The sequence below is a fragment of the Myotis myotis genome, unplaced genomic scaffold (genome assembly GCF_014108235.1).
Source record: "Myotis myotis isolate mMyoMyo1 unplaced genomic scaffold, mMyoMyo1.p scaffold_m19_p_1, whole genome shotgun sequence".
In the NCBI taxonomy this organism is placed as follows: Eukaryota; Metazoa; Chordata; class Mammalia; order Chiroptera; family Vespertilionidae; genus Myotis; species Myotis myotis.
Window position 1 is genome coordinate 46215489 of NW_023416313.1, and position 27263 is coordinate 46242751.

The window sequence follows — 27263 nt, forward strand, 5'->3', positions numbered from 1 at the left end:
AGTTTAGGCACAGGGAGCCTCTCTTATCTGTTCTAAGGACGGTGGGAACCTCTTGAAATCCAAGTTCTCAGACACCAGCCAAGGACAAACCTTGCAGGCAGACCTTTCTAAGGACAGCGATCTTAGAATTGCTATGTTAACCCTTTTGTGCCCATAGACCCTAACTAATATTGTATATAGACCTAGTAAAAATATAAAACATTCACAGAAATAATCCATACCACAATCTGTGAATGAGTAACCCTCACATAGGAAAGAGGGGAAAGGCATGGGTAGTGCAACATTATATCCACCATGTTTCATATTTTTTTAAACAGAGAGATCCAAAGCAAGTACATGGAAATATTGACAGTTGCTTAACTTTATGTACATAAAGCATGTCACCTCATTTCATTCTCGAAATAACCCAATGAGGACGACACCGATCCCCCTTCATTTTCCATGTACAGAAACTGAGGCACAGAGAGTTTAAGTACTGTCTGAGGCGGAGTCCAAATTCACCCAGGCAGCTTTGATCCAAAGCCTGTATTTTTAACTGTACTTATTTCATCCACTTCATTTCCTATTATCTCATACTTTATGAAAACATAATATTCACCAAAAATAACTCCATTTCCTATACCGATTACTCATAATGTTGGCGAAGCTAATGTTGTTATACAGGAAGCAGCAAAAGGCTGCGTTCTCCTGTGAGGGAAAGGCAGGCTGCAGCGGCATTCCCCCACACAGCATTCCAAAGCCCAGGGAGAGCACCTGCCTGGGAAAGCGCTTCACGGCCTGAGCTGCTCTATAAATATCTGACAGCTATTTTTAAAAACTAAAATAACTGTTCCTGAAAACTGCCACACTTTCTTAACTTCCCCCACGATGATCCCTTTTTCCTGGGCTCCTAGAAAAAATGAAATTCTGGCCAAAAATTTTTTAAGTTCCTTTTATGTCCGGGGCAATGGAAAAAATCACTATGAGCTCAACATTTTTAAACAGCTGACTGCCTTGAAAAAATCGTAATGACAGAATTATGCATCTTCCTTCCCTTTGCAGTCTCTGCTCATCAGACCACATCCATGGCATTGCGCTCCCTTGTGGGTACCATCATTTACAGGTGAGATGTGAAATACAGGGTCAGGGAAGTTACAGAAAAGAAAATCCCTTTTCCAATAGCACTTTTCACCCCTCAGTATGAAACAGCTTGCTTATTCTGTGTACCTTATCCCCTGTCCATTGCTAAAATGGGTGTTGGCCAAGCTAGGTTACAGGGTTGAGGAGCAGAGGAAGAAGGAAGAAAGAGCAGAGTATTCCTGGCCAGAGAAAAGGCATTTCCAAAGGCCCACATTGAAGAGAAAGCTTAGCAGTCCAGGAACTGAAATGTGAGTGCAGCTGGAGTGTGGACAGGGAAAGAGATTGGTAATAAAATAGGCCGGTCAGCCAAGAAAGTGAAGGTCAGATCATCCAAGGCATTGTGCGTAGAGACAAGAAGGGGCTGGGGGAGACAGAGATGAAGGAGTCGGGGAGGGAGATAATGAGAAGCCAAACTTCCGTGCCTACAGTTCGGATAAAGAATTTTAATTGCACCATTTGAAAACTGTCAGTATTCAACTATTTTGGACCTACAGAAATGGCAGTTACCTATGACTGAATCTCTTTAAAACCTCACTAAAAGGAAGCAGCACTTCCTAAAAGGAACCTGTTAAATAATGCAGGTAAAGATAAAAAAAAACACAGCATGGTGATCATGAGGCTGTTGTTAAACACAGAAGCTGGATACCATGTCAAGACTGTTCCACATTACCTAGATGATCTAAAATCTGGGTTTAGGAGCTTAAGGGAACCTTAAGACACATGACAACCTCTAAACACCCAACACCACCTTACTTTTACAACCAGAAAAATGATGTATATTCACACCTTCACTCAAAAACTGTATTAGACCTTAGCCAGTTTGGCTCAGTGCATAAAGCATTGGCCTGCAGACTGAAGGGCCCTGGGTTCAATTCTGGTCAAGGGCAGGTACCTCTGTTGCAGGCTTGATCCACAGCCCAAGTCTGGGTGCATATGGGAGGCAACCAATTGATGTGTCTCTCTCTCTGTCTCTCCCCCTCCCTTCTACTCTCTCTAAAAATCAATGGAAAAATATTCTCATGCAAGGATTAACAAACAAAAATTTAAAAAAACTGTATTAGGAGCACGTTCCAGGTGCTAGGTCCTATGCTGAGCACCATGAGTATAAAGGAGCTTACCACCTAATATGTCCATCTGGAGGGTAGCTACAAGCTCCTTAGATCTCACTGTGAGAGGCAAAGGCGGGCCAGAACTATGTTTCCTGACCCCCAGAGACCCAGGCCCTTTCCACAGCACCATGCTGCTCAGATTTCCTGAGCTTCACCTGGGACAGGCAGCTACAGCTAGGTCTCGGCATGTCATCTAGGAACAAGAGGAGAAGCAACAGAGACAAGAAGGAGTTCAGTGTCAAGCAGCTGTAGGTGTACAGTTGTGAGTATGTGAAACAGAGTTTATTATTGTACTAGAGGCCCTCGGCCTGGCCTGTGAGGATTGGGCCAAAGCCTGCAGTCCAATATCCCCCAAGGGGTCCTGGAGTGCAAGAGGGCACTCTGCAAAGTTGCTGTCGCACAGCAGCTCCTGCGTTGAGCGTCTGCCTCCTGATGGTCACTTAGGCTCAGATATACCAGGTGCACCAGTTAATAATGCAGATTGTTTTCAATTGATGGAGTTACACACATGTTGATATATATGCGATTTGATATGTATGCTATTTTGTTGTACTGACAGCAAGCTTCCAAACTTCATATGTCGCCCTAACCGGTTTGGTTCAGTGGATAGGGCATCGGCCTGCGAACTCAAGGGTTCCAGGTTAGATTTCGTCAAGGGCATGTACCTTGGTTGCAGGCACATCCCCAGTAGGGAGTGTGCAGGAAGCAGCTGATCGATGTTTCTCTCTCATCGATGTTTCTAACTTTCTATCCCTCTCCCTTCCTCTCTGTAAAAATATAAAAACATAAAGAAAAAAACTTCATATGTCTAATTTTCTGAAGGTGTTAACATCATAGATATTGTTACACTTAAAAAATGTTAAATTTCATGCCAAAAAAAATAGCATATGCTGGAGGTTTTAATTCATTACTTTATTTTGAAGAAAAAGTTATCATATCCTTCAGAAAGCTTATGGTGAACATGTTCCATCTTAGGATACTTATGAAGGCTGGTTTAAATGCTTTAAAAGTAATGATTTAGACGTGAAAGACAAATAACGTCCAGGTCAACCGAAACAGTTTAAAGACCAACAATTACAAGCATTATTGGATGAAGATGCGTGTCAAACTCAAAAACAACTTGCAGAAAGAGTAAACGTTGCTCAGCAAACAATGTCCGATCATTTACAAGCAATGGGAAAGATTTTAAAGGAAGGAAAATGGGTGCCACATCAACTGAACGAAAGACAAATGGAAAACCGAAAAGTCATCAGTAAAATGTTGCTTCAAAGGCACGAAAGTAAGTCTTTTCGCATCAAATTGTGACTAGTGATGAAAAGTGGATTTATTTTGAGAATCCCAAATGCACAAAATCATGAGTTGATCCAGGTGAACCATCAACATTTACTGCAAGGCCAAATCACTTCGGAAAGAAGGCAATGCTCTGTGTTTGGTGGGATTGGGAAGGTGTGGTGTATTATGAGCTTCTAAAACCAAGTGAAACTGTTAATACTGATCGCTACTGACAACAAATAATCAATTTTGAACCATGCTTTGATCATGAAATGACCAGAATGGGCCAGAAGACACAGCAAAGTAATTTTGCTTCATGATGACGCACATCACACACTTCAAAACCAGTAAAGACACATTAAAAGATCTTGCCTGGGAAGTATTAACACACCCGCTATATTCACCAGACCTTGCTCCTCAGATTACCACTTGTTCCAATCGATGGCACATGCACTTTCTGAGCAGCACTTCAAAACATACGAAGTGGAAAATTGGGTCGATGAATGATTTGCCTCAAAACAAGAAAATTTCTATTGGGATGGCATCCACAAATTACCTGAAAGATGGGGAAATGTGTAGCTAGTGATGGACATTACTTTGAATAAAGCACTTTTGATGCTTCTCTTGAAATTATTGTGTTTTCTTTGATTACAAAATCCATAATTATTAACCAGTACATCTCACTAATTACTATATTGTTTTCCATTTGAACAACTCTAAACCTACTTTTGGCTATCCTTGTATTTCTAAATCTGTTTTCCCCAAGTATAGCCCTATCTGTCACTACTTACCCTACTACAAATTTCTTCTTGCCTTCCCACATCAAAAAAGTCCACCCCCTTAATAATATGATTACATCATAACATTATTTTGTACTGAAAATTCACTTTATTTGAAAATTCAAATTACCCTTATAGTTTTGTCTTTGCATGTCCCTATATTGGGCCCTTGGAAAGGTGTTAGCTAGGCTTAAAGCACATCACCAATTTTCTCCAAGAACAGTCTAGAAGGGAAAAAGAGTGGTAAAGGGAATAAACAAATTTTTTTCATTGACTGAACCCTATTTACTCTGCACTATTTCTAAGATCAACGAAGACAGCTAACTTTACTTTGTTTCTAACAGTCAAGAACTAAAAAGGAAACACTGATGTACTCTTTCTCTTCAAAAGATTGTGCCTAAAAACATTCTACCTTCTATCCTTCAGATATTTTAAAATGAAAATATTATTCCCCATCTCCTTTCTTTATTCCTAGTGATCTGCAGTTTTTAGATTGGAATTGAAAACTACCATGAGATATGATTCTTACAGACTTTGAGCAAGAATAAGCAGAACCTGAAATAAATGCTCACTACTTCTCCCAGGCTAATAAAATTTCCTCTTTGTTATTGTAATTTTTTCAAGTATATAATACATGAATGTATGATTACATTTTATAAATTGAGCAACAGCCGAAACCGGTTTGGCTCAGTGGATGGAGCGTCGGCCTGCGGACTGAAGGGTCCCAGGTTCGATTCCGGTCAGGGGCATGTACCTGGGTTGCGGGCACATCCCCAGTAGGGGGTATGCAGGAGGCAGCTGATCGATGTTTCTCTCTCATCGATGTTTCTGACTCTCTGTCTCTCTCCCTTCCTCTCTGTAAAAAATCAATAAAATATATTAAAAAAAAAAAAAATAAAAAAATAAATAAATAAATTGAGCAACAGAAAAACAAGCAAATGTCTTCTCTCACTACCCCATCTCCCAAATATGATCTCATTCCAAAAGACATCAATGCGATTTGTTACCAATGCCACTAATTTTGCCATGAAAGTCAAGAGCTAAATTTTGTTACCCTGAAACATATTTCAATATATAATGACAAAATACAATCCTTTCCATATACAAAATACATAAGTAAACTCTGAACCAGGAAAATAAAAAGGATATAAAGATCATTTATTTCATAACAATAAAATAGTATACGCTTACTTTTTAAAATGTGTAGTATTTGCTGGATTAATGAAATAATAATCCAGGATAGGAAACAAGGCTAAGAACATCAACTGTTCACTTTTCATATATGAATAGATAATATTATCAGCACAAGCCATGTAATAAGTTTTTTGAATCTTTGTCTTTATTAAAACTAAATTGGAAAAAAAAAAAGCTATTTTCAAATAGTAGTAAATTAAAAGCAAACAGTCTAAACAGTCTACGTCTGGACATAAATACTAGCTCACACGTTTTTCATACTGATTTTCCCACAGGAAGGAACAGATTAAAGGGTGGATTACTTCAAGCACTATAAAGGTCTCTAGACTGACCCCACTCGTAGAGGAAACTCTTTCAGAGGAATAATGCTATAAAGAACAGTGAAAGCCCAAGAAAACCCACATGTGAGCCCCTCAGAGGACCCTCATTCACAGTCCCCATTGACTGCCCTGGCCTCTCTGAGGGAATTCAAAATAATTCACTGCCCACCATAATACCGAATTCACAGAGAGAGTGAGAAAGGTGATGGAGCTGCTTTGCATCTCTGTGTGTGTGTTTTTTTACAGAAATGTTAAGGGGTTAATCTTCTACAAGTCCAGTCATGTGCTTTCACAAAGGGGCCAACAGAGGAATCGCAAAGCCTGCCATGACTCAGAGGGAGGCCCTTTGTGTCTTCTCTTCTGAACTAGGTCTGACAAAGGAGCTGCCTCAGTTTCAAGGCTTTGGCTCTTGCCTGAATTCTTTGAAGTCCGGGAAGCCACAATGATGTCATTGCTTCTGAAGGCCGCTGTTGGCTGAGATAATGAAGATCTCTTCCCCAAAAGACGTATCATTTCCTTGGCATACATTTCCTAAGCTTGCAAGTACATGAGGATCCTACTTGTCGGGAGGGGCGGTCATTTTTTTTTAATCGTCTGCATTACTGAAAAGAAAGCATTTTGGGACATTTTTCCCTCTCACCAATCCATATCTTTTAAAGTTTAGCTAGTAGATACTATTGGACTAGAGCATTTTAGTCATACACTTAAAGGGGGAGAAGGGGAATTACACTTTTTTTATGGGTGATAGGTATGTTATTCAATAATATTCTCATATTAAAAGTCCAGTAGTTGGTAGGCAGAACTCATAATTATTACATAATTTGTAATTCTTCCTTACCAAGAAATTTGGAAGTTGGAGGATTAACTGAGTGAATATCAGTACCATTCACTCAGACCAAGATATAAAGGAGAAGCAAAGAGTAGTTTAGATATTGGAGGACAGTTAAGAAGAAGCGCAATGTTGGCTATGTTGAGTTGGAAGTCTTTGTGGGATTATCAAGCACAGGTAGGTAATAAGTGGCTGAATATACAGTGTCCAACAGAGAAGAATGTGAACAAGACACCACTGTGCAATTCACCCACAGATCACCATGATACAAAACAGGAGAAAAGAAGAGGATAAAAACAGAACTTTAAGGAAGACCTGCATGAAAAGGATCAACAAGAAAAAGTTAAGAAGGAAGAAGGCCAAGAAGGAAATCCAAGTCAGAGTGAAGTCCTACAAGCCAAAGGAGTCATCTACTACCCCAGAAAAGTAAAGTACATACAAAGCAAAATATAGCATCATTTTCTCTTCAAGAGTTTTGTTACTCATTTTGCAAATAATCAAAACAGGAGCTAAAAACAAATTTCAATGAATTAAGGAATAAACACACAAAATAATACACACACACACACACACACACACACACACACACACTAGAAGCCCGGTGCACAAAAATTTGTGCACTGGCGGGGGGGGGGGGGGTGGTCCCTCAGCCCAACCTGTGCCTTCTCACAGTCTGGGACCCCTCGGGAGGTAACCACCTGATGGCTTAGGCCCACTCCCCTGGTGGCAGTTGGCACGCCCAATCCCATGGTGTCTGCACTGTCTCCCCCGGTTGCAGATGGCAGGCCCGGATCATGAGCCGGGTCAGACAGCCACTCAGATAGTGCTGCTGCCCACCCTGCCCCACACATAAAGGTCCCGGATCCCGGGCTGGGGCGGGCGGCAGCTGGGGATCTCGCTGCCGCCCACCCCGCCCTGCACACCACAGGCCAGGATCTCGTGCTGGGGCAGCCACTGGCTGGGGATCACGCTACTGCCAGCCCCAGGGGGGGCGGCGCAGCAGGATGTGCCTGCAGTATGCAAATTAGCCATGATATTTGTTGGTGGTTAATTTGCATATCATGCTGATTGGCCAATGGGAGGTGTAGCGAAGGTATGGTCAATTACCATGTTTGTCTATTATTAGATAGGATATATATATATATATACCCCAATTGGCCCTGATCGCAGGCCAGGCCTAGGGACCCCACCTGTGCAAATATTTGTGCACTGGGCCTCTGGTCCTATCTAATAAAAGAGAAACATGGTAATTAGCATACATCCGCTACCCTTCCCATTGGCTAATTAGGGCTATATGCAAATTAACTGCCAGCCAAGATGGTGGCCGGCAGCCAGGCAGCTTGAAACTAACATGAGGCTTGCTTGCTTCAGTGACGGAGGAAACCAACGTTCCTGCCTGCTGCTGCTGGCCTCTGAGCTTGCAGTTGGAAACATAGTTACAAATATAGAAGCTAAACAAAACCCCAGAAACCTACTTTCAGCCCACCGGGATCTCAGAGCTGGAGTTGATACAGTGTTTCGATTATAGAACACAAACAAACCAGATACCTGCTTTCAGCAGCAGAGGCCTCAGAGCTGGAGTCAGAGCTAAAGCTGTCCCAGAATAAAAAATAAATAAAAAAAGGAGCGGTTGGGAGCTTCAGTCACCCACCAGCCTGAAAACAGTCCTCAGCCCCTCACCCAGACTGGCCAGGAACCCCAGTGGGGACCCCCACCCTGAAGGGTGTGTGACCAGCTGCAAACAGCCATCATCCCCTCACCCATGCTGGCCAGACACCCCAGTGGGGACCCCCATCCTGAAGGGTGTGTGACCAGCTGCAAACAACCATCATCCCCCCACCAAGACTGACCAGGCACCCCAGTGGGGACCCCCACCCTGAAGGGTGTGTGACCAGCTGCAAACAGCCATCATCCCCTCATGCAGGCTGGCCAGGCACCCCAGTGGGGACCCCCACCCTGATCCAGGACACCCTTCAGGGCAAACCAGCTGGCCCCCACCCGTGCACCAGGCCTCTATCCTATATAGTAAAAGGGTAATATGCCTCCCAGCACCAGGATCAGCGGAGACACGAGGCCTCCCGGCACCGGGATCAGCGTGACAGGGGGCAGTGCCCAAACCCCCTGATCGCCCTGTGGCTCTGTGTGTGACAGGGGGTGGGGCCACAACCTCCCTATCTGCCCCACTCTGTTCATGACAGGGGAAGGCGCCCCAACCCCCTGATCAGCCCTGCGCTGTGCCTGATAGGGGGGAACTCCCCAACCCCCTGATTGCCCTGCAGCTCTGTGTGTGACAGGGTGCGGTGCCCCAATCCCCCCTCCCCCCACGGGCCCTGCTCTGTGTGTGACAGGGTAGAGCCGTAACCTCCCCATCGGCCCTGCCCTGAGTGTGACAGTGGTGGCACCCCATGCCCCTGATCGGCCCTGCTCTGTGGGTGATAGAGGGTGGCGCCCCAACCACCTCCCCCACAGGTCCTGCTCTGTGTGTGATGGGGTAGAGCCATAACCTCCCCATCGGCCCTGCCCTGAGTGTGACAGTGGTGGCACCCCATGCCCCTGATGGGCCCTGCTCTGTGGGTGATAGAGGGTGGCGCCCCAACCCCCTGATCTGCCCTGCTGTGTGTGTGACAGGGGGCAGTGCCCCAACTCCCCTATCGGCACTACTCTGTGAGTGACAGGGGGGAGCTCCCCAACCCCCTGATTGACCCTGCTCTGTGCGTGACAGGGTATGGAGCCCCAACCCCCCTGATGGGCCCTGCTCTGTGCATGACAAGGGAAGACGCCCCAACTCCCCAATTGGCCCTGCTCTGAGCCTGACCAGGGGCTGCACCTAGGGATTGGGCCTGCCCTCTGCCACCGGGGAGCAGGCCTAAGCCAGCAGGTCGTTATCTCCTGAGGGGTCCCAGACTGCGAGACGGCACAGGCCAGGCTGAGGGCCCCTCCTCCCCCCCGAGTGCACAAATTTTTGTGCACCGGGCCTCTAGTTATTATTATAAAATGGTATATTAGAATGTATACAAATGAATTAAATTTATAAGAACTATGAAATTTCAGGGGAAAAACACTTTCATAGAAAACTTACACTCAAGCTGAATAATGAACAGTAAGTAGAGGAGATAAGCAGATAATCCAGGTACAGAAAAGAGCCTGAATTTACAGAGGTAATAACAGACAGGGGAGACAACTAGGAAGCCTATCGAACTACATTAAATGTCACTCGCAAAACTACACCTAACCAGGCAAGTTCTTTCGTTTAACTTCCATGAAGATAGATACATCAAAAACAAATTTTTAAAATATATATTTTTTAAAATACTAAATAATACGTATAACAGAGATTTCAGCCTCCCCCCCACCCCCGAATCTTATGCTCAGAGATTAGGTACAAGGCATTCTGTTGTGCATGTGACTTTGAAACTTTAAAAGTTAAAAATGTAATGGCTGTAATGATCACAAACAACCTCACATCAAAGTGGCCCTGTAAAAATGTTCTGCTCTACTCCTAAAACAGTGATGGCGAACCTATGACACGCATATCAGAGGAACATGCAAACTCATTTTTTTGGTTGATTTTTCTTTGTTAAATGGCATTTAAATATATAAAATAAATATCAAAAATATAAGTCTTTGTTTTACTATGGTTTCAAATATCAAAAAATTTCTATATGTGACACGGCACCAGAGTTAAGTTAGGGTTTTTCAAAATGCTGACACACCGAGCTCAAAAGGTTCGCCATCACTGTCCTAAAACATACTCACCTTCTGCCCCTCTTCCTTTTTCACACTGGAGTACACACAGTGGCTGTCCTCAGCACCTCTCACTGGATCACTACAGTCAAATCTAAAGTGCCTTCATTTTCTCACCCCTTTATTATATATTCTTCCAGGGTGGAAGACAGATCTTTTAAAACAGACATCACAATATATCACTTCTGTGAGCACACTGGGTTTTTTGTTTGTTTGTTTTATTTTTAAACTTGTAAAATAAGATATTTATAAGATGGTATTAACTAGTCTTTCTTAAATGAGGAAAGGAGTTATTTTGGCTGTGGTAAGAAAGAAAAAGGGAAAGATGTGAGAGAGATTGTGAGTTGACTGCCCATTTTGTATAGGGCATGATAGCACTGAGGGAGGCAGAATTTCAATTTTATAAATGAGGCCATGGTGCCTGGAGTTGTCCAAAATACCTAACATCACAGAGTCAATCAACAGCAAAGCCACTATTTGAATCCAGGTCTGTCAGGTTCCAAAACACACAACAGGAAAGACTTAAGGGTTTTCAGTAGAGAAAATACTTAAAGCTCTAAAAAAAAATTTATTTTGAAACTATGTAAAATAAAATTAAATATGAGGGAAAGTAGACCACTGAATGATAAAAGAGAAAAGAGACCCCAAATAACTGATCGGAGGTTAAAAGGAGGCTACAGTGAGTGTGGCAGAAGCCAAAAGAACAGAAAACTTAACGAAACAATATGCTATCAAATGCCATGAAGAGGTACAAGAAAACAAGTGCTGAGAAAAAAATATATTGAAAATTTTTTTAATGTTTTCATTTATTTTAGAGAGAGAGAGGAGTGGAGAGGGAGAGAGAAAAATGGAAACATTTATGAGAGAGAAACATCAATTGGCTGACTCCTGCACACACACACACACACACACACACACACACACCACCACCACCACCACCACCAGGGATCGAGCCCATAACCTGGGCATGTGCCTTGATTGGGAATAGAACCTGCAACTTCCCAGTGCATAGGATGATGCTGACCCACTGAGCCATACCAGCTGGGCTCTATTGAAATTTTTAAGTGTTTTTCAGTATCTGGGAAGAACTATTTATGGAAAGCGCTGAGGATCAGAGCCAAGCTAAGGGGGAGCTGGATAAGAGACTAAGTGATAAGCAAAAACATAAGGAAAATCAAAATAATATATGATATGGAAGGAGCAAAATATATGTTAAGAAAGGAGTAAAAAAACAAATATGTTCTTTACAGAAATTTGGCAATAATAGTGATGAAAACCAATATCTACAAAGGGGCAAAGGGCCCTAATTCCATATATTTAAGAAGACAGAGAAGACCTATATCATCCATCTGTACTCATTGTGTCTCCCACTTGGATTTATAAAGATGAAAACATAAATACCTTTAGAATAAGAGGAAGAAATGAAATGTGTGACAGATGCCCACACAATACATGACTAAGTAAGATCTACATCACAAATCTGTAGCGCCCCAGTCTCTTCAGTGCTGTTGTCCCATTCCTGAGTCTCATTCAACAACCACCCTCTGATACTCCAACAAACTATGTTATGAAGGCCCCTCAGACCATCAGCAGGAAACTTCATTACATAGTCTGAGTTTGATAATCATCTGAGGTGAAAAGTGCTCTTTTGGATTATCTTCCTTGGAATTTTCTCCACAAATTACAGAGAATCTTTGACACTGTGGTCTTCTTATATGTCATACTGGCGGTCTTATGTACGATTTCATTGTTTACCTTCCTGACAAATTTACTTGAAGGATTCTTTTGTTCACTTTTAAAAGTACTTGCAAAACCTGCATTTATCATCAAATTAAGAGTTTGGAGCATATTTTAAGTTATATTCCTTAGGCAAGGTACACTACTGAGTATCAAAATCATTCAATCAATCAATCAATCGATCAATCAATGTTTACTGAAGACCTGTTCTGTGTTAGGCCCTGTACTAGACCTTGAATAAGCAGTGTTGAAGAAAGAGAGAGAATAATCCCACTTATTCTATGTCATATTATTTTGGGGAGACTCAAATGAAATAAGGCTTATGAAAGAACTTTGAACACCATTAAATGAGATATACATCATGGTGAAAACCCTCGATCTGTGCTCCTCAATACAAGAACAATTACTTAAATTTAAATTCACTAAAATTAAATAAAATTAAACATTCAGTTCCTCAGTCCACTAGTCAGATCTCAATGGCTACATATGGCTAATGGTTATCATACTGAACCACACTAATGTAGCACATTCTCATTATCACAGAAAATTCTATTGGAGAACAATTTCCTGGAAGATGAAAGCAGAGACACAAGAGAGAGAGCATGTACATGATATCAAAAGGAGAAAACACAAGTGATGCTATGACGAAAACTTAGCAAACCATAAGCTCAAGGAAATATGGTGGATGACTCTTACATGAGTATAAAATTACCATGAAGGGAAAACATAATTATGACAAAAGAGTAGTAAGATGTAAATTTTACTGAGTTCTTAGTAAGTGCCAGGAACTAATGCTAAGTGCTTTACATCAATATCAGAATAATCCAAAGAATAATTCTTTAAAGTAAGTACTACTTTTATTTATTATTTTTTTCTTTGCCTTGTAAATGAGGAAACTGAGGAACTGATCCATAAGTAATTTGACTTAAGTCACAAAGCTACTTAATAGTAAGCCTCTGGGCTAAAGCTATATTAAAGGGGGAAAATATTCACCCCATCAATAACAACTTAAACAGTGAATCAATCTGATTGAATTAGTTATTATGTAACAATAAATCTTTCTACAAGTGCCTTTTACACTTTTACTAGTAGTACTAATAGCTATTAATACTAGGGATTGGGCCTAAGCCGGCAGTCAGACATCCCTCTCGCAGTCTGGGTCGCCTCACTCCTTACTGCCCGCCTGCAGTGGAGGGAGAGAGGCTCCTGCCACTGCTGCTGCACTCACCAGCCAGCATGAGCCTGGCTTTTGGCTGAGCAGCACTCCCCCTGTGGAAGTGCACTGACCACCAGTGGGCAGCTCCTGTGTTGAGCATCCGACCCTGGTGGTCAGTGCACTTCATAGCGACCAGTTGTTCTGCCGTTGGGTCAATTTGCATATAAGGCTTTTATTATATAGGATGGTTTAGTTTTAATTGTATGTTTCTTCAACAATCTTTATTGAAGTGTACCACACTCTTTGATGAGAGAGCATATACTAAGGATCTAATAAAAATAAAAACAATGTATACTATATTAATAACATACTAGGGGTCTGTCTAAAACTCATCTATATATATATATATATAAAACCCTAATATGCAAATAGACCAACGGCGGAACAACCGAACAACCGGTCGCTATGATGTGCGCTGACCATCAGGGGGTGCACGCGGAACATGGCAGGCGTAGGCTGTGGCAGGATGGTGGAGGTGAGCGGGGGCACCAGACCAAGGCGGGGCACGGGTCACTGTCATCGGGCAAGCCTCCGGTGGTTACTGAAAATTCTTTGCTCCCGCGCACTGCAGTCCCACCCGGCGCTCACACCTGCTGCTGGTGCCGGGCACCAGTCCTGATCACTCAGCACCTGCTCCACTCACACCCACTGCTGACGGCAGCCCCAGTTGCTCCACACCGCCAGCGGGTGCAAGCAGGGCCAACACCGTCCATGCATGGGAGTGGCAGCGGCGGTGGGAGTGGGGCTGCCAGCAGAAAGGGGGCTATGGACTGCAGCTGGAGGGGCCAGACAGGGGCACAGAGGATGGGCTGAGGCCTGCCCCTGTGCCCACCGCAGCCTCGCGGCCCACAGTTCCTTCTAAGGTGCATAAATTCATGCACTGGACCCCTAGTCATTAATAAATTCATATTATGTCTTCAGACTTTTTGAAGGCATAAACTATGGACACATATTACATCTCTGATAAATGTTTTTGTTTTTAATAAGCTAGCTGAAAAAATGTCTCTGTTTCCTTTTCTGTGAGATGGGAAATAATAGTAAAGATTGTTAAAGAGAAACATGTTAAATAGTCTTGCATTAAAAAAAAAGTAACTGCTTAGATTCTTGATTTCTTTAGTTTTCTAAAGACCCAGGTGAAGATCTAATTTTAAAACTGGCTCAAGAAGTCAGATTCAAATGTTTGAGTCTGTTTTTATATAGGATATGCCTTGGCTAACCTACTCTAAGAAACTTAACACAGTTGGACTATCTTCTTTTGGCTATGAAACACCTTTTACAGGAATGGCTGTTAAGGTGGGGTTAGAGTATGTGTGGAAAGGGGGTTGAACAGAGAATGTGTGTGATCCCATCTTCAAGCAACATGTTCTTATGCTAATCAAGATATGCTTTCTGAAATAAAATATTCTGCCCCTATACTTAGAAATATAAGGGTATTCTCAAGGGACTAAATACTGAGCACTGGGGTTTCCTATTCCCATTAGTTTTTCTGCTGTATATCACATTCAAACTGTCCTTTAAGCTTTAGTCACTGGATCTGGGTACCTAAAGTAAGAAACTGCCTTCATGACTGGTTTTATTAATTTTTCCTTTATTATTGCCAAGAACTATAAAAGAGTAAAACAGATGACCTCCCTATTTGTACTGAAGGAGGACTGGTCATGAAACCTTTAACTTTCAATGCCATTATTATATCTAAGGACCAAAAGTTAGAAAAATCCTGGAAAGGTGAGGATATGAGCTCGTGATAACTATACTACTATTTTCTGATTTGCATAAAAATCACTTATTTTTAATCATATAAAGTATCAGGTTTTTATATTTACAAAGAGAATAAATTTGATTTCCTCTTTTAATCATGAATAAAATTCTGTGAAACTAGAGATAAAATTCTATATTTGCAGATATTAGTTAGAAAAAGAAAGTAATAATAAAGTAAAATTAGGACTCAGAAATTAGACTCAAAAAATTGGAAATCTGAAGATTTCAAGGTTCCAGCATTTCAGATTGTAAATCATGTGGTATGTGTGCTTAAAGTTATGGAGGTAACATTTATTTTTTCTGAAATTAATTCCATTTGTATTTTTTCTGACATTAATTCCATTTGTAACTCTGTTGTTTTTTATCATTCCTTATCTGAAATTACATGTATAAAATGGGCTAGGAAAAGATTCTAATAAGAGCCATTTCAACAATCCCTTGATATATATGGTTTCTATAAATAAAATAATGTGGAGTCACAACAAGGTGGGTCCCAGAAAGATGGTTATTTATGCAATGGGGATGATATCTGGGAAAGATCATGTTCATCTTCTCTGCCTTTATGCATAGATGACCTACTTGTTGATCATCTCCAAGCACTGACTGGAAGGTGTTGAGAGGAGGAGGAGGAAGGGAAGGGATAAAGACCCTTGGATACTAGGATTCTCGCATCAAGAATATAAAGCAACTCAATATTCAACTTAGGGAGCTCAAATAAAGTTTTCTAAAGAAAACAGATTCGTAAGTGAGGCTGTTGGGAGAGAGAAAAGATTTTCTAAATCCTTAGTTCTCATCCTATATAATAGAGGTAATATGCAAATTGATCATCACACCCTCGCACAAGATGGCCACCCTCATGTGGTCACAAAATAGCTGTCCCCATGTGGTCACAAGATGGCCATGCCCATGTTGTCACAAGATGGCTGTGCCCATGTCATCACAAGATGGCCACCCCATGTTGTCACACGATGGCCACCACAAGATGGCCAGCAGGGGAGGGCAATTGGGGGTGACCAGGCTTGCAGGGGAGGGCAATTGGGGGCAACCAGTTTGGCAGGAGAGGGCAGTTAGGGGGGCTGGGACAGTTGAGGAGGGCAGTTGGGGGGGACCGGGCCAGCAGGGGAGGGCAACTGGGGGCAATTGGACCAGCAGGGGAGCAGTTAGGTGCCAATCAGGCTGGCAGGGGAGTGGTTAGGGAGTGATCAGGCTGGCAGGCAGAAGTGGTTAGGGGCAATCAGGCAGGCAGGCAGGAGAGCGGTTGGGAGCCAGCAGTCCTGGATTGTGAGAGGGATGTCCGACTGCCGGTTTAGGCCCGATAGGAGGTCCCAGATTGGAGAAGGTATAGGCTGGGCTGAAGGACAACCCCACCCCAGTGCACGAATTTTGTGCACCAGGCCTCTAGTCTAATATATATCAACACTAGACCTAGATGAACATGGGAACATAAAGATCTTTTTAATTTGTTTGTTTGTTTTTCCTCCTATGAGAGAAAGCTCGAGCCATTGTCTAAGTGATGAGGCTGGAGGAGTGAGGAAAAAGCACTTAATTAGAGGAAGGAAAAGGCAAACTTGGCTCTCTTGACCTTAGACTGCTTCTGGGACAAGAGAGACAAGCAGCCACGAGGAGACAGTACCCATCAAGGCCATTTCTCAGAAGAGAAGGGACATTGAATTCAAACTACAGATCATGGAGGACCTCCAAGGCCAAAGCTTTTTTTCCTGAACTATTTTGGGGACTCTGGAGGAACACCTCAAGGACTACTAGCATTTGATCACATAGTCTGGTAGCAGCTGAGGAAGCCAGAGCCATGACTCCCCTTGGTGCCTGTGCTATAGGAACACAATGTCTGAGTTTCGTGGGGAGCCTGTTGGAGCTGCTAATCCAGAATCAACATGATCCCACAACCAAAGCTGTGGGAGGATCACATGAGCTAGGTACACTGGGTTCCTAGCCAGAACTCAGGGTGGTCGGTGGCACCTGGGAGAGCAGCCTCAAGTTGAGAGAGACCTGCAGTGAATGCCAGCAGGGCTAACAGCTGCCAGGCACACAAGGAATATCAGCCCGGCGGGACCAACTCAGCCAGCCAAAGAAGCCCATGTACTGGTTAACATGGAAAACACATGTACAAATAAGATGCATTCCAGGATATAAGATAGCCGGGCTTTCTCCTCCCCTGTTTTTGTTTGTTCTTTAATTTTCTCCAAAATATTTGTAAAGAATGAATATGTGCTACAATGTAACCACTCTATTAATAAAAGGAAGGTCCATTTTCATAATTCCCACCACTTAGAGTAAATTCTTGGCTTCTCATTTACTTATTTCTAATCAGAACACAAAATGTGAATAACATTGATCATCATAAACAAATGTTATATTTAAAGTTAAAGACTGATGAGCCAGCAGGGAAAAGAAAATAGTCAATGACAGAAAAAATAAAATCTACTTTACAGCAAATTATCTTTAATATCAGCCATATTATTTAGAAATAATGAACCTCCAGAAACACTCGGATTCCTTACACAAATACTCCCCACTCGCTAACATGAAAGTTTATAAGCTGTACATGTAAAGAAAATAAGTATAGGTTTGACCATGTGTTTAAAGCAGGCACACTTGACAGGAGCACTGTCAAAATGTACTTAATATTTTACTTAAAAGAGTCTACCCCTTCTAAGCAAAAATGGTTGACATGAATAAAACCAAACACTGAAAGCATATTTTTACAATAGGACATATTTTATATTTAGAAAGAATAAATGCATTTTAATTACTAACAAAATTTCTTCTTGTATTAATTTCTCCCTCATGAGTAAACTGGATTAGTATTTCCATATGAATCCAATGGCACTATCCTTAGTGAATGGCTGACCCTCAGATGATAAACTAAACTACACAGCTGGGAAATTTTTGTCATTTAACATCTACCTAAACCCTTGAACAACACAGGTTTGAACTACACAGTTCCACTTACATGCGCAGATCAATAAACATGTACAGTACTGGAAATATATTTTCTCTTCCTTATGATTTTAATACCATTTTCTTTTCTGTAGCATACTTTATTGTAAGAATAAAGAATATAATACATATAACATACAATATGTGATAATCAACTGTTTATATTTTTAATAAAGCTTCCGGTCAATAGCAGGCTAATAGTAAAGTTTGGTAGAGAATCAAAAGTTATACCCAGATTTCTGACTGCACGGGGGTCGGTGCCCCTAATCCCTGTGTTGTTCAAGTGTCTACTCTTAGTTACTTCTGAGTAGGCAGTCATTTAATTTATAAGATCTGGCCTAAATTATCTGCATTAACTTTCTACCCTCAGATAAATTAACTGCTTTCAATTGCACTTCAATCTCCCAGATATACCTAAAACCTCCCAATTCTTTTTCTATTAATACCACATAAAAAACTAAATAGTAATTCAGCATCTCTGAATTCTCAATAGTCTTTCCACTTCAATTCTTTATTGGAAATAATATGAAGTTTATTTCATAAACAAATTCCTTTTTTTGAAACTATTCATGAAGAGATAGAATAGCCCAGTAAGATATTTTAATAAAAAGTATTACTCTTACGTTTCACATCTGAGAGCTCTTTAACTATCACCCTGATTCCTGGTTACTTTATGTAATAATTCAATCTTCAGTTGCCTTAATTTTGATCGACAATTGTTATAAATCCCTAGATTATAAAAGACAGAAAATCTAACTGAAAAGGAATGTAATAAATATAATTAGTATTTCCATATGAATCCAGTGGCACTATCCTTAATGAATGGCTGACCCTCAGATGATAAACTAAACTACACAGTTGGGAAATTTTTGTCATTTAACATCTACCTAAAAGAATAGCTGCTACTTAGCAGATCTTAACGATTTAGACATATTATGTTCCATTCTTTATTTAATTTAAAAAATCTGCTCAATTTCATTTCTCTTGTTTGATGTGTGTGTGTGTGCATGCATGTTTGTGCACGCGTGTGTATTACAAAGCCTATCAATGTTTCTCTTTGATCGGGGCATAGGTCATGAGAACTTGCAATTACAAGGGGTTTTAGCACCTATTGACATGTCTATAGATTCAAGGAGGACTCTGTTCCTAGGACTCCTAAAATAAGGAATAGTCTTCCCATTATTCCAGTTCTTGTTTCATAGCTTCATTCCCCAGCAACCAGGAGCAACTCCCAAATCATTCAGACTTGTACATGTTTCCCACCTGGGACAAAGACTCCTTCACAGCGCCATGACAACCACACCAGCATCACAAGCACTTGGGTTCATGCAGGAAAATGAAAATCCTGAAAGGAAGCTAGGAGATAAAGGCTTACTATTCCTTGTTTCCCACTAGTAGGAAGTAATTACAAAAATTACTTTAACACAAAACTTCTGGTGAATGAATAGTTTGTAATTTGAAGGGAGAGACCTAAGGGCCTAGGGATTAAATAAAAAATATGAAAAGCTGATGTCATAAAAGTAACAGCCCCCACACCCTAAAACAAAACAGACTGCCTAAAGCTAACTTTCTCATGAATGACCATGTACACATTCTTAAGAGATGGTCAGGGGTATATTTTGTTCTGTTTTGGGTTTTTTTTTATCCGAGTTTAAACTGATGACTAATTAAATGCTGGAGGTGAACTTTATGATCCTCTAATGGTTTACTAGACATGTTGTTAACAAATAAAAATTCAAAGACCATAAACTATAAAGCAATTTTGTCCAAACCAAAGATGCCAAAAATGGGTATGAATTCCATACTCCCAAAGCAGGAATCAGAAAATAAAGTAAATTCAACTCTCCCTCCATAATGAAGTAGATAAGTTTCTTTATCTTAAGCATGCCAAGTGCATGTTTTTTGTTAAATGAAAAGGGTGGTTATTTTTTTGTCAGAAATGGGCAGTGCTTTGTGTTATGAATACCTGCAGGTTCTGCAAGGGAAGGTAATTTCTTTTTTTAATCCTCAATGGAGGACATTTTTCATTGATTTTTAGAGAGAGTGCAAGAGAGGGAAAGACAGAGAGAAACAGTGATGTAAGAGAAACACATCGATTGGTTGCCTCCTGCAGGAGCCCTGACCAGGGCCTGGGCCTGGAAGGAGCCTGCAAATGAGGTACATGCCGTTGACCAGAATTGAACTGAAGACCCTTCAGTCTGCAGGCCTATGCTCTATCCAAACCAGCTAGGGCTGGAAAAGAATATTTATTCTACCAAATCTAAAAGCGCTTTAGGACTTATTTTTTAAAGAGTAATTCTAAAAGCAGAGCACTGAATCTGTGATTTTCTGAGTTCAATGTATGTTTAAACAGCTCTTCATATTTTTTCACATTTCAAAAACAATACAAATTCCCTTTTGAGAGTCAAGGAAAGAGAATTTGTGCAATATACGGGAATGGTTGCAGGTTGTTTTTGCTGTTGAGCTGCACCATACAATATAATATCTCCATAGGTTCTAAGTAGTGACTTTTACTGGAAACCCAGATAAATCTTTTTTAGAGGAAGGAATAGAAATAGATGTTAGCATTCAATCAAATGAAATAGCTTAGGGTTCTTGAATGTATAAGAAGAATATATATATTTTTTTAGTTCTTGTTTTGTTGAGGACATAATTTCCTCCTCTCCTATAGTGATAGGTAGCAAACATTTTTCATGGGCTTCCATTTCTGTGCATTGTACACCTTCTATTCTCAATGATACAGAGTTGAGAATGAGAGAGTAGAAGGCAAGCAGAGACATTCCAAGCATCCACAAGTCAATAGCTTTCACCTGACTCCGAAGTTAACCTTTACCCACCTCTACCAGAACATGTATATAGGCCATTCATGCACTGAATCTGGGACATGATTATGAAAATATACTATGCACTTTTTACTTCACCCATTGTTCTAATTTATCTTCACACTCAATATGTCCAAATGCATTCCCACTTGTCATTGCCCATCAAGCTTATTTCTATTTCTATTTTAAATACCTGAAATCTAGAAAGATAATTCTCTAGTCTTCCTGATTAGAAGTCCAAGTCATCCTTGATCACTCTCTTTCTCTCTAAACCTAACATATATTCCAACAATTAACCCTATCAATTTTACTTCAATCACAATCCAATCTGACTCCTCTCTATCTCATTACTACTCACCTAGTTTAGATCAAAATCGGGTTTAATTTAGAATGCTTGCATCAATCTACAGAACAATCAAAGGCAGTTCTGAGTTGCCAAGCTGACAAAGCAAGACACGTAGCCAGGCAATTACTGAGACAACTAGCAAAATGCAGAGCATTTAATTACATGGGCCCTACTGATGAAACTGTAGGGTCAGAAGTGCCTTGCTGTCAGAGAAATTTATGAAGACCATGGCCCTCAAATGTGTTTCTTTCTAAGTAAATCTTATGTATTTTTTCCTCTTCATATAACTTTTTAAGGAAAAACCTCATGTGTCTCCTAAAATAACATCCTGAATTGATCCAGAAAAAGCACTATTTTATATTATACTATAGTTATCATTTATAAATCAATATACCTTTCTCTTCCTACAATCTGTTCAATTTTACATTTTAAAATGATAAAATGGGGTATGAAAATGTATTCTTAATTTTTAGCTGTAAAGTATTTAGTCCACGAAAAAGCTTGGCTCTCAGTCCTATAACCAATAAGTTAAAAGAAGAATTTAAAAGTTATAATATGGTACACTTACAGTTCCGAATCTGAATCTCTTTTTGCCTTGGGGAGAGATTTACACTTCTAAAATATATGGTTACAATTTAAGATTCTCCAAAGGAGATAAATGACATCACCAGTAACTCAGTTCAATCAGAACTTCATAAATAAGATAACAAAAATCATTAAGCTCATGCTAGGTTTTATCATGGAACATTCTAAGAAAACTGAATGGTCCTATTTTGGTTCAAGTTTTAAGGTAATTGAAAGTTAACAAAGGAACCTCTTTTCCTTTCACCCATGATCACTGAGAACCTTTCCAGAATGTCATTACCCTCCTTTGTGGAATACTTCTACTGTAAGGCAATCCACTCATGAGTAAAAAACTCAAAATAAACAGTCTCAGTGTCTACGTTATAAAATCTGGGTATGTTGATTTTGATACTATAAAATTTTAAATAATTAAAAAAATTAATATCTCAAATTAACTTAATCTCATTCAATTCTTTTATACTAATATGCCATGACTAGTAAATTTCCCTAACTTAGCATCAAAAAATGTATTAAACATATTATTGCTCACAATTTTCTTATTTTCAGAAAAAACAATCTTCTCTTTTTCCCTGTAGTTAACATACTAATAAAAAGTACCAGGGCTGATATTTATAGATATACCAGGAATTGAAATGGAGCAATAGGATACAGCTTGGTGAAACTCTAGGTATGACAGATGGAGCAAACAGGATGACAGTCATAGTGTCTAATCGGGTCTCCAGTCTTCCAATGTGATTCCACAACATGTGGGCTATGCTTTTTTAAAAATATATTTTTATTGATTTCAGAGAGGTAGGGATAGAAACATCAGTGATGAGAGAGAATCATTGATCAGCTAGCTGCCTCCTGCATGCCCCCTACTGGGGATAGAGCCTGCAACCCGGGCTTGTGCCCTTGACCAGAATCGAACCCAGGACCCATCAGTCTGCAGGCAGATGTTCTATCCACTGAGCCAAACCAGTCAGGGCTGGGCTATGCTTTTTTTAAAAGATATTTAACAGTTGTCTCAAAAGAAATATTAGATATGATTAATATATAACAACCAAAACTACAGATAGTATCCTACTATCTATCCTTTGACATAACCAGTCTTCTGATTTAGAATTACATTTTTAAAACATGAAAACATAAATGAGAATTAACAGTAATGTATTCAGGTGAAGATAGTCAACTATTCAACTTTATCAAAATTTGTAACATGTAAATCTTTTGCACATAATGAATACTAATAAATTAATAACAAAAACAATATCCAGCCTTGATTAAGCACCTGTTATTATTGAGGACTATATCCAGCAATTTTCATTTATCATTTCTAATAGTTATTACAATTGTGCAATGTATTTTAACTCTATTCACAGATAAAGGAACTCAGAAAGGTATTAATCTAAAGTAAACAGAACTTGATGTTGTAGACCTACTAATTTCACTAACTACGGTGTCTTCTCTTTCTGTTATATGGCAGTGGCCCTCTAGGACAGGCTCACATTGCACAGTACTACATCTATTAATGCAAATCTTTTGTTTCAAATCAGAAATTTTTTGAAAAAATTTCAGGTCATATTCATTTTACACTTATTTTAAATTTTATGAGTCAATGAGACTAGCATATTAAAGGAAGCCAGGGACATCTGAAAATCAACATAATAGCTAGGTAACAAACAACTCAATATAGAATATAGATAATTGCTCAATTAAGATTATTTATATCCTTGAAATCTCCTAGGGAAATTTCCATTACCTTTAATTCAGAAAGTTGGCCTGGCAAAAGTAAATATAGGCTTTTTGAGATTTGGTTTAAAACATAGATTCCCAATTTTCCTTTCTTCCCCATACAGGAAACTTTTATACCCAATTTTATACCCAAGAATATCTCTCTAATGCCAAGTTACTTTCAGATTTCATTAAAACAAACAAAAATAGAAAATCTTCTTGTGCCTTAATGTTGATTTTAATGCTCCAGGCTATTTTGAAATAAAATTCAACAAAAGCATTCAACTCAGTGTCTCCTCCACATGTAACAAGTTTTAGAAAACAGACCTTCAAGTCAAATAGCATACTTATTTTCAAATATAGCAATCACACTACTCTTAAAACACAATACAACTCTTTGATATGTCAGTATAACTATTATAAATGTTTCAAGTGATATTAATAAAGCATAATTTAGATACTTCTAGAAAACACAAATATTTTCAAATTTTAATATAAGCTACAAAAATTGCAGTTTTAATGTGAAACTTTTAAAAGAAATAATAAATAACAAACATATTGGGGATACAAAAATTGCACTGAAATAAAACAATGCCTATAACATATATTCCTAAATGCATTTTTATTTTTAAACAATTTTTAAAGATTTTTATTGATTTTTAGAGAGAGGAAGGGAGAAGATGAGAGAGAGAGAGAGAAAAAACATCAATGTCAGAGGAAAACATCGATCAGTTGCTTCCTACATGCCCCCGACCAGGGATGGAGCCCACAACCTGGGCATGTGCCCTGACCAGGAATCGAACCAGCAACCTTTAGGTGCACGGGACAATGCCCAACCAAATGAGCCACACTGGCCAGGGCACTATATTCATTTCAAAAAATGAAAGCCATATTTCGTTTTTTATAAATACAGGGGTAGGCAAAAGGAGGTTTAGAGTTGTGAGTAGGCAAAACACAAGGGTTTATTCTTGTATTATTTATTGTATTATTTTCATACAAACAACCATAAACCTACTTTTGCCTGAATAAACCCCTGTATAAACCTCTTTTGCTGCCTCCACATTATACAAGAGCACATGACAATCACATTCTCTTAATTGATAAGAGAATAAGAGAATCGTTTTCATCATTTCTTAACATTACAGATAATATTAAGCCTTGTCAGAGACACCTACCTCTGTAGTAGAAGTCTTTGGACATGTCTATGGGAGCCCGTTCTACTGCTGATCTCTTGTAGACAACATGAATCCTTCCCTTTTCTTCCTCCATCTGCTTACCTCTTTCCAAGGGTTCAATGAAATACTCATCATCATGACTTTTTATCATTCCAGCCTAGAGAAAGCATAAAATGTATTAATTTCTTAAAGAAATATCTACCCCCTTTCCCTCATGAGTACCTTTTCTGAATTATAAGAATTTAGTTTGTGAAAACTAATGCTTTTTATTTCCACTTTTGGCTATAAATTTAAAATTGTTAAAGGTATTATGGGATATCAGTAATTCATATGAGGTATAAATTCATGTATGACAGGACTAAAAAATTCATTTAAGATAGAATAAGAGCTTTAAATGCGGTAAGAATAAGAAAATTATACAATGTATACATTTCGTCAAACGGCAAAAGAAGTGCATTTATATATTCTGCTTGGTATTTTATCTCTAAAATAAATGTTATGGAGCAAGTAAACTCCTGAAACATTTCTAGTTTCCTGTAACAACTCAGTGTGGACAGCATCCAGGTGGGTGTAGAATTGGCATCTATGGGACTTACTCATCTCATAGCATAGTAGTATGGAAGTGAGATGTAAAGGAGTTTAAAAAAGGGTAACATGCAATATAGTCCTGCGGTTTTCTAAATAAACATTCATTTTCTAAAGAAGATGAAACATGCTACATGCATGTTACCCTTTTTTTAAACTCCTTTACATCTCACTTCCATACTACTATGCTATGAGATGAGTAAGTCCCATAGTGCACTCAGTACATAAACTTATTTCTGCCTTTAGCCTTTTTACGCTTCATTGAAAACTCCAAGTTTCTACTTTTATTAAATTGAAAAACTAACTCATATTTGTTCTATCTTAATCTAACATCATGATTTTATAGATATATTGTTTTCCTTCTCAAGTTTCATCCTTCACACTGAAAAGATTATTATTACATTTAATTCTTTCCACCTCTTTTTTTAGTGTCTCTTTCTGTTTCATCTTCTTTAGAAAATGAATGTTTATTTAGAAAACCGCAGGACTATATTCAGTATTATAGAAGAGAAATGATGGTATTGTTTGAAATTTGTTAAGTATCAAGTCTACATTACAAATAGTTACATTTATCTACTTTAAAGGTCATATATCAATATGTATATTAATTTAAATTTCAGTATATTTATTTGAAAACACTGTTGAAAAAATAACGTTAGTGTGGAAATTGTAATTATTTCAAAAAAATATATCAGATCGAAAAGTTAGTCATATTTTTCTTCTCAGGCCCTTAACTTATTCTATATTTTCACAGGTCACTGGCCTTTATGGAACATGATCGGGGAGAGGAATTTCTCATCCTTTCTAATTCATGTTGGTCTAATGTCTCTACAATTCTGGTATCAAGCAACACAGAAATGAAAGGTAGGCACACCTTACCAAATAGCATTTGTTCTCAGTAAATACAGCTCCGACTGTAGCTTTTCTCCCGCATGCAAATCTGTACCTCGCTCCTTTCCATTTGGACTTCTACCACCAACTACATACATGCTAAGCCTCACAGGGAGGTCTTACCAACTATCATGTCTCCAGATGCCAATTCTACACCCACCTGGATGCTGTGCACATATAAACAGCCCTTGAATCTATGGGGCAATATCTTACAAGAAAACATCACCAGAGTCCTTTCACCACACTTAGCCTTTACGATCTTAAAGAAACTCTGGCTGTAACTAAAAAGAACATTGACCTGAAGACTATTATGCTAAGCGAAATAAGCCAGCTTAGAGAAAGACAAATAGCACATGATCTCACTTATATGTGGAATCTAATGAACAAAATAAACTAACAAACAAAATAGGCCCAGAGGTGTGGATGCATGGATCTTCTATTTCCACTGCCACTTTCTTAGTTACAGACCTCATCATTGCTCATTTGGATGACAGAAACTACCTCCTATCTTGAGACTCCCATAGATCATAATGATTCTCCCAGATGAATGCCTAACTCTGGATGGAAACAGTGGTCACTGAAGCATTCAGCAACTCGGAGCAAAGAGCAATGGCTATTGGGGACACTTGAAAGTGATGGGGAGGGGAGTGAGGATTAATCCACATGCCTCTGACATTTCTCCATACCTTCTATTGCAAATATTCAAATCCCAAGCACCATAGTGTTACTTTCCCCTCTAGACCATAGGTAGAACGAAATTAACAGCTAAACCTCTCCCTTAGAAGGCAATTAAAATTTAAACCAGATTGAGGTAATATCGTTGGCATGGCAAGAGCTGAGTCATGTGACCTCCAATAATTCTATACAAAAAATCTGAGAGCCTATCCTTGTATTCATAATTACATTCATTAATTTTTTTAAAAAGTACTGAACTACACACCATGATAAATAAAAAAATTCTCAAAGACATGGTTTATTTGCCCTCCAACTGAGTGCATTCTAGTCAAATAAAATATATGCCTAAAGGTATTCAATGAGATATGCTATGGAAAGTCCAGAAAGTGAGTGATATGGCAGTTGAGAGTCAAATTAAGCGAGTGTTTTTTACGCT

General features: G+C 39.4%; 1 protein-coding gene across 1 annotated transcript in view; it reads right to left on the bottom strand.

The window, feature by feature from the left end:
• Positions 1 to 27263, bottom strand: part of ADAMTS3 (ADAM metallopeptidase with thrombospondin type 1 motif 3) — a 217969-nt gene that overhangs the window by 106127 nt on the left and 84579 nt on the right. Inside the window, exon 3 of the mRNA XM_036334451.1 lies at positions 24677 to 24833. Within this exon, the coding sequence (XP_036190344.1) occupies positions 24677 to 24833 (157 nt within the window). The remainder of the gene's footprint in view (positions 1 to 24676; positions 24834 to 27263) is intronic.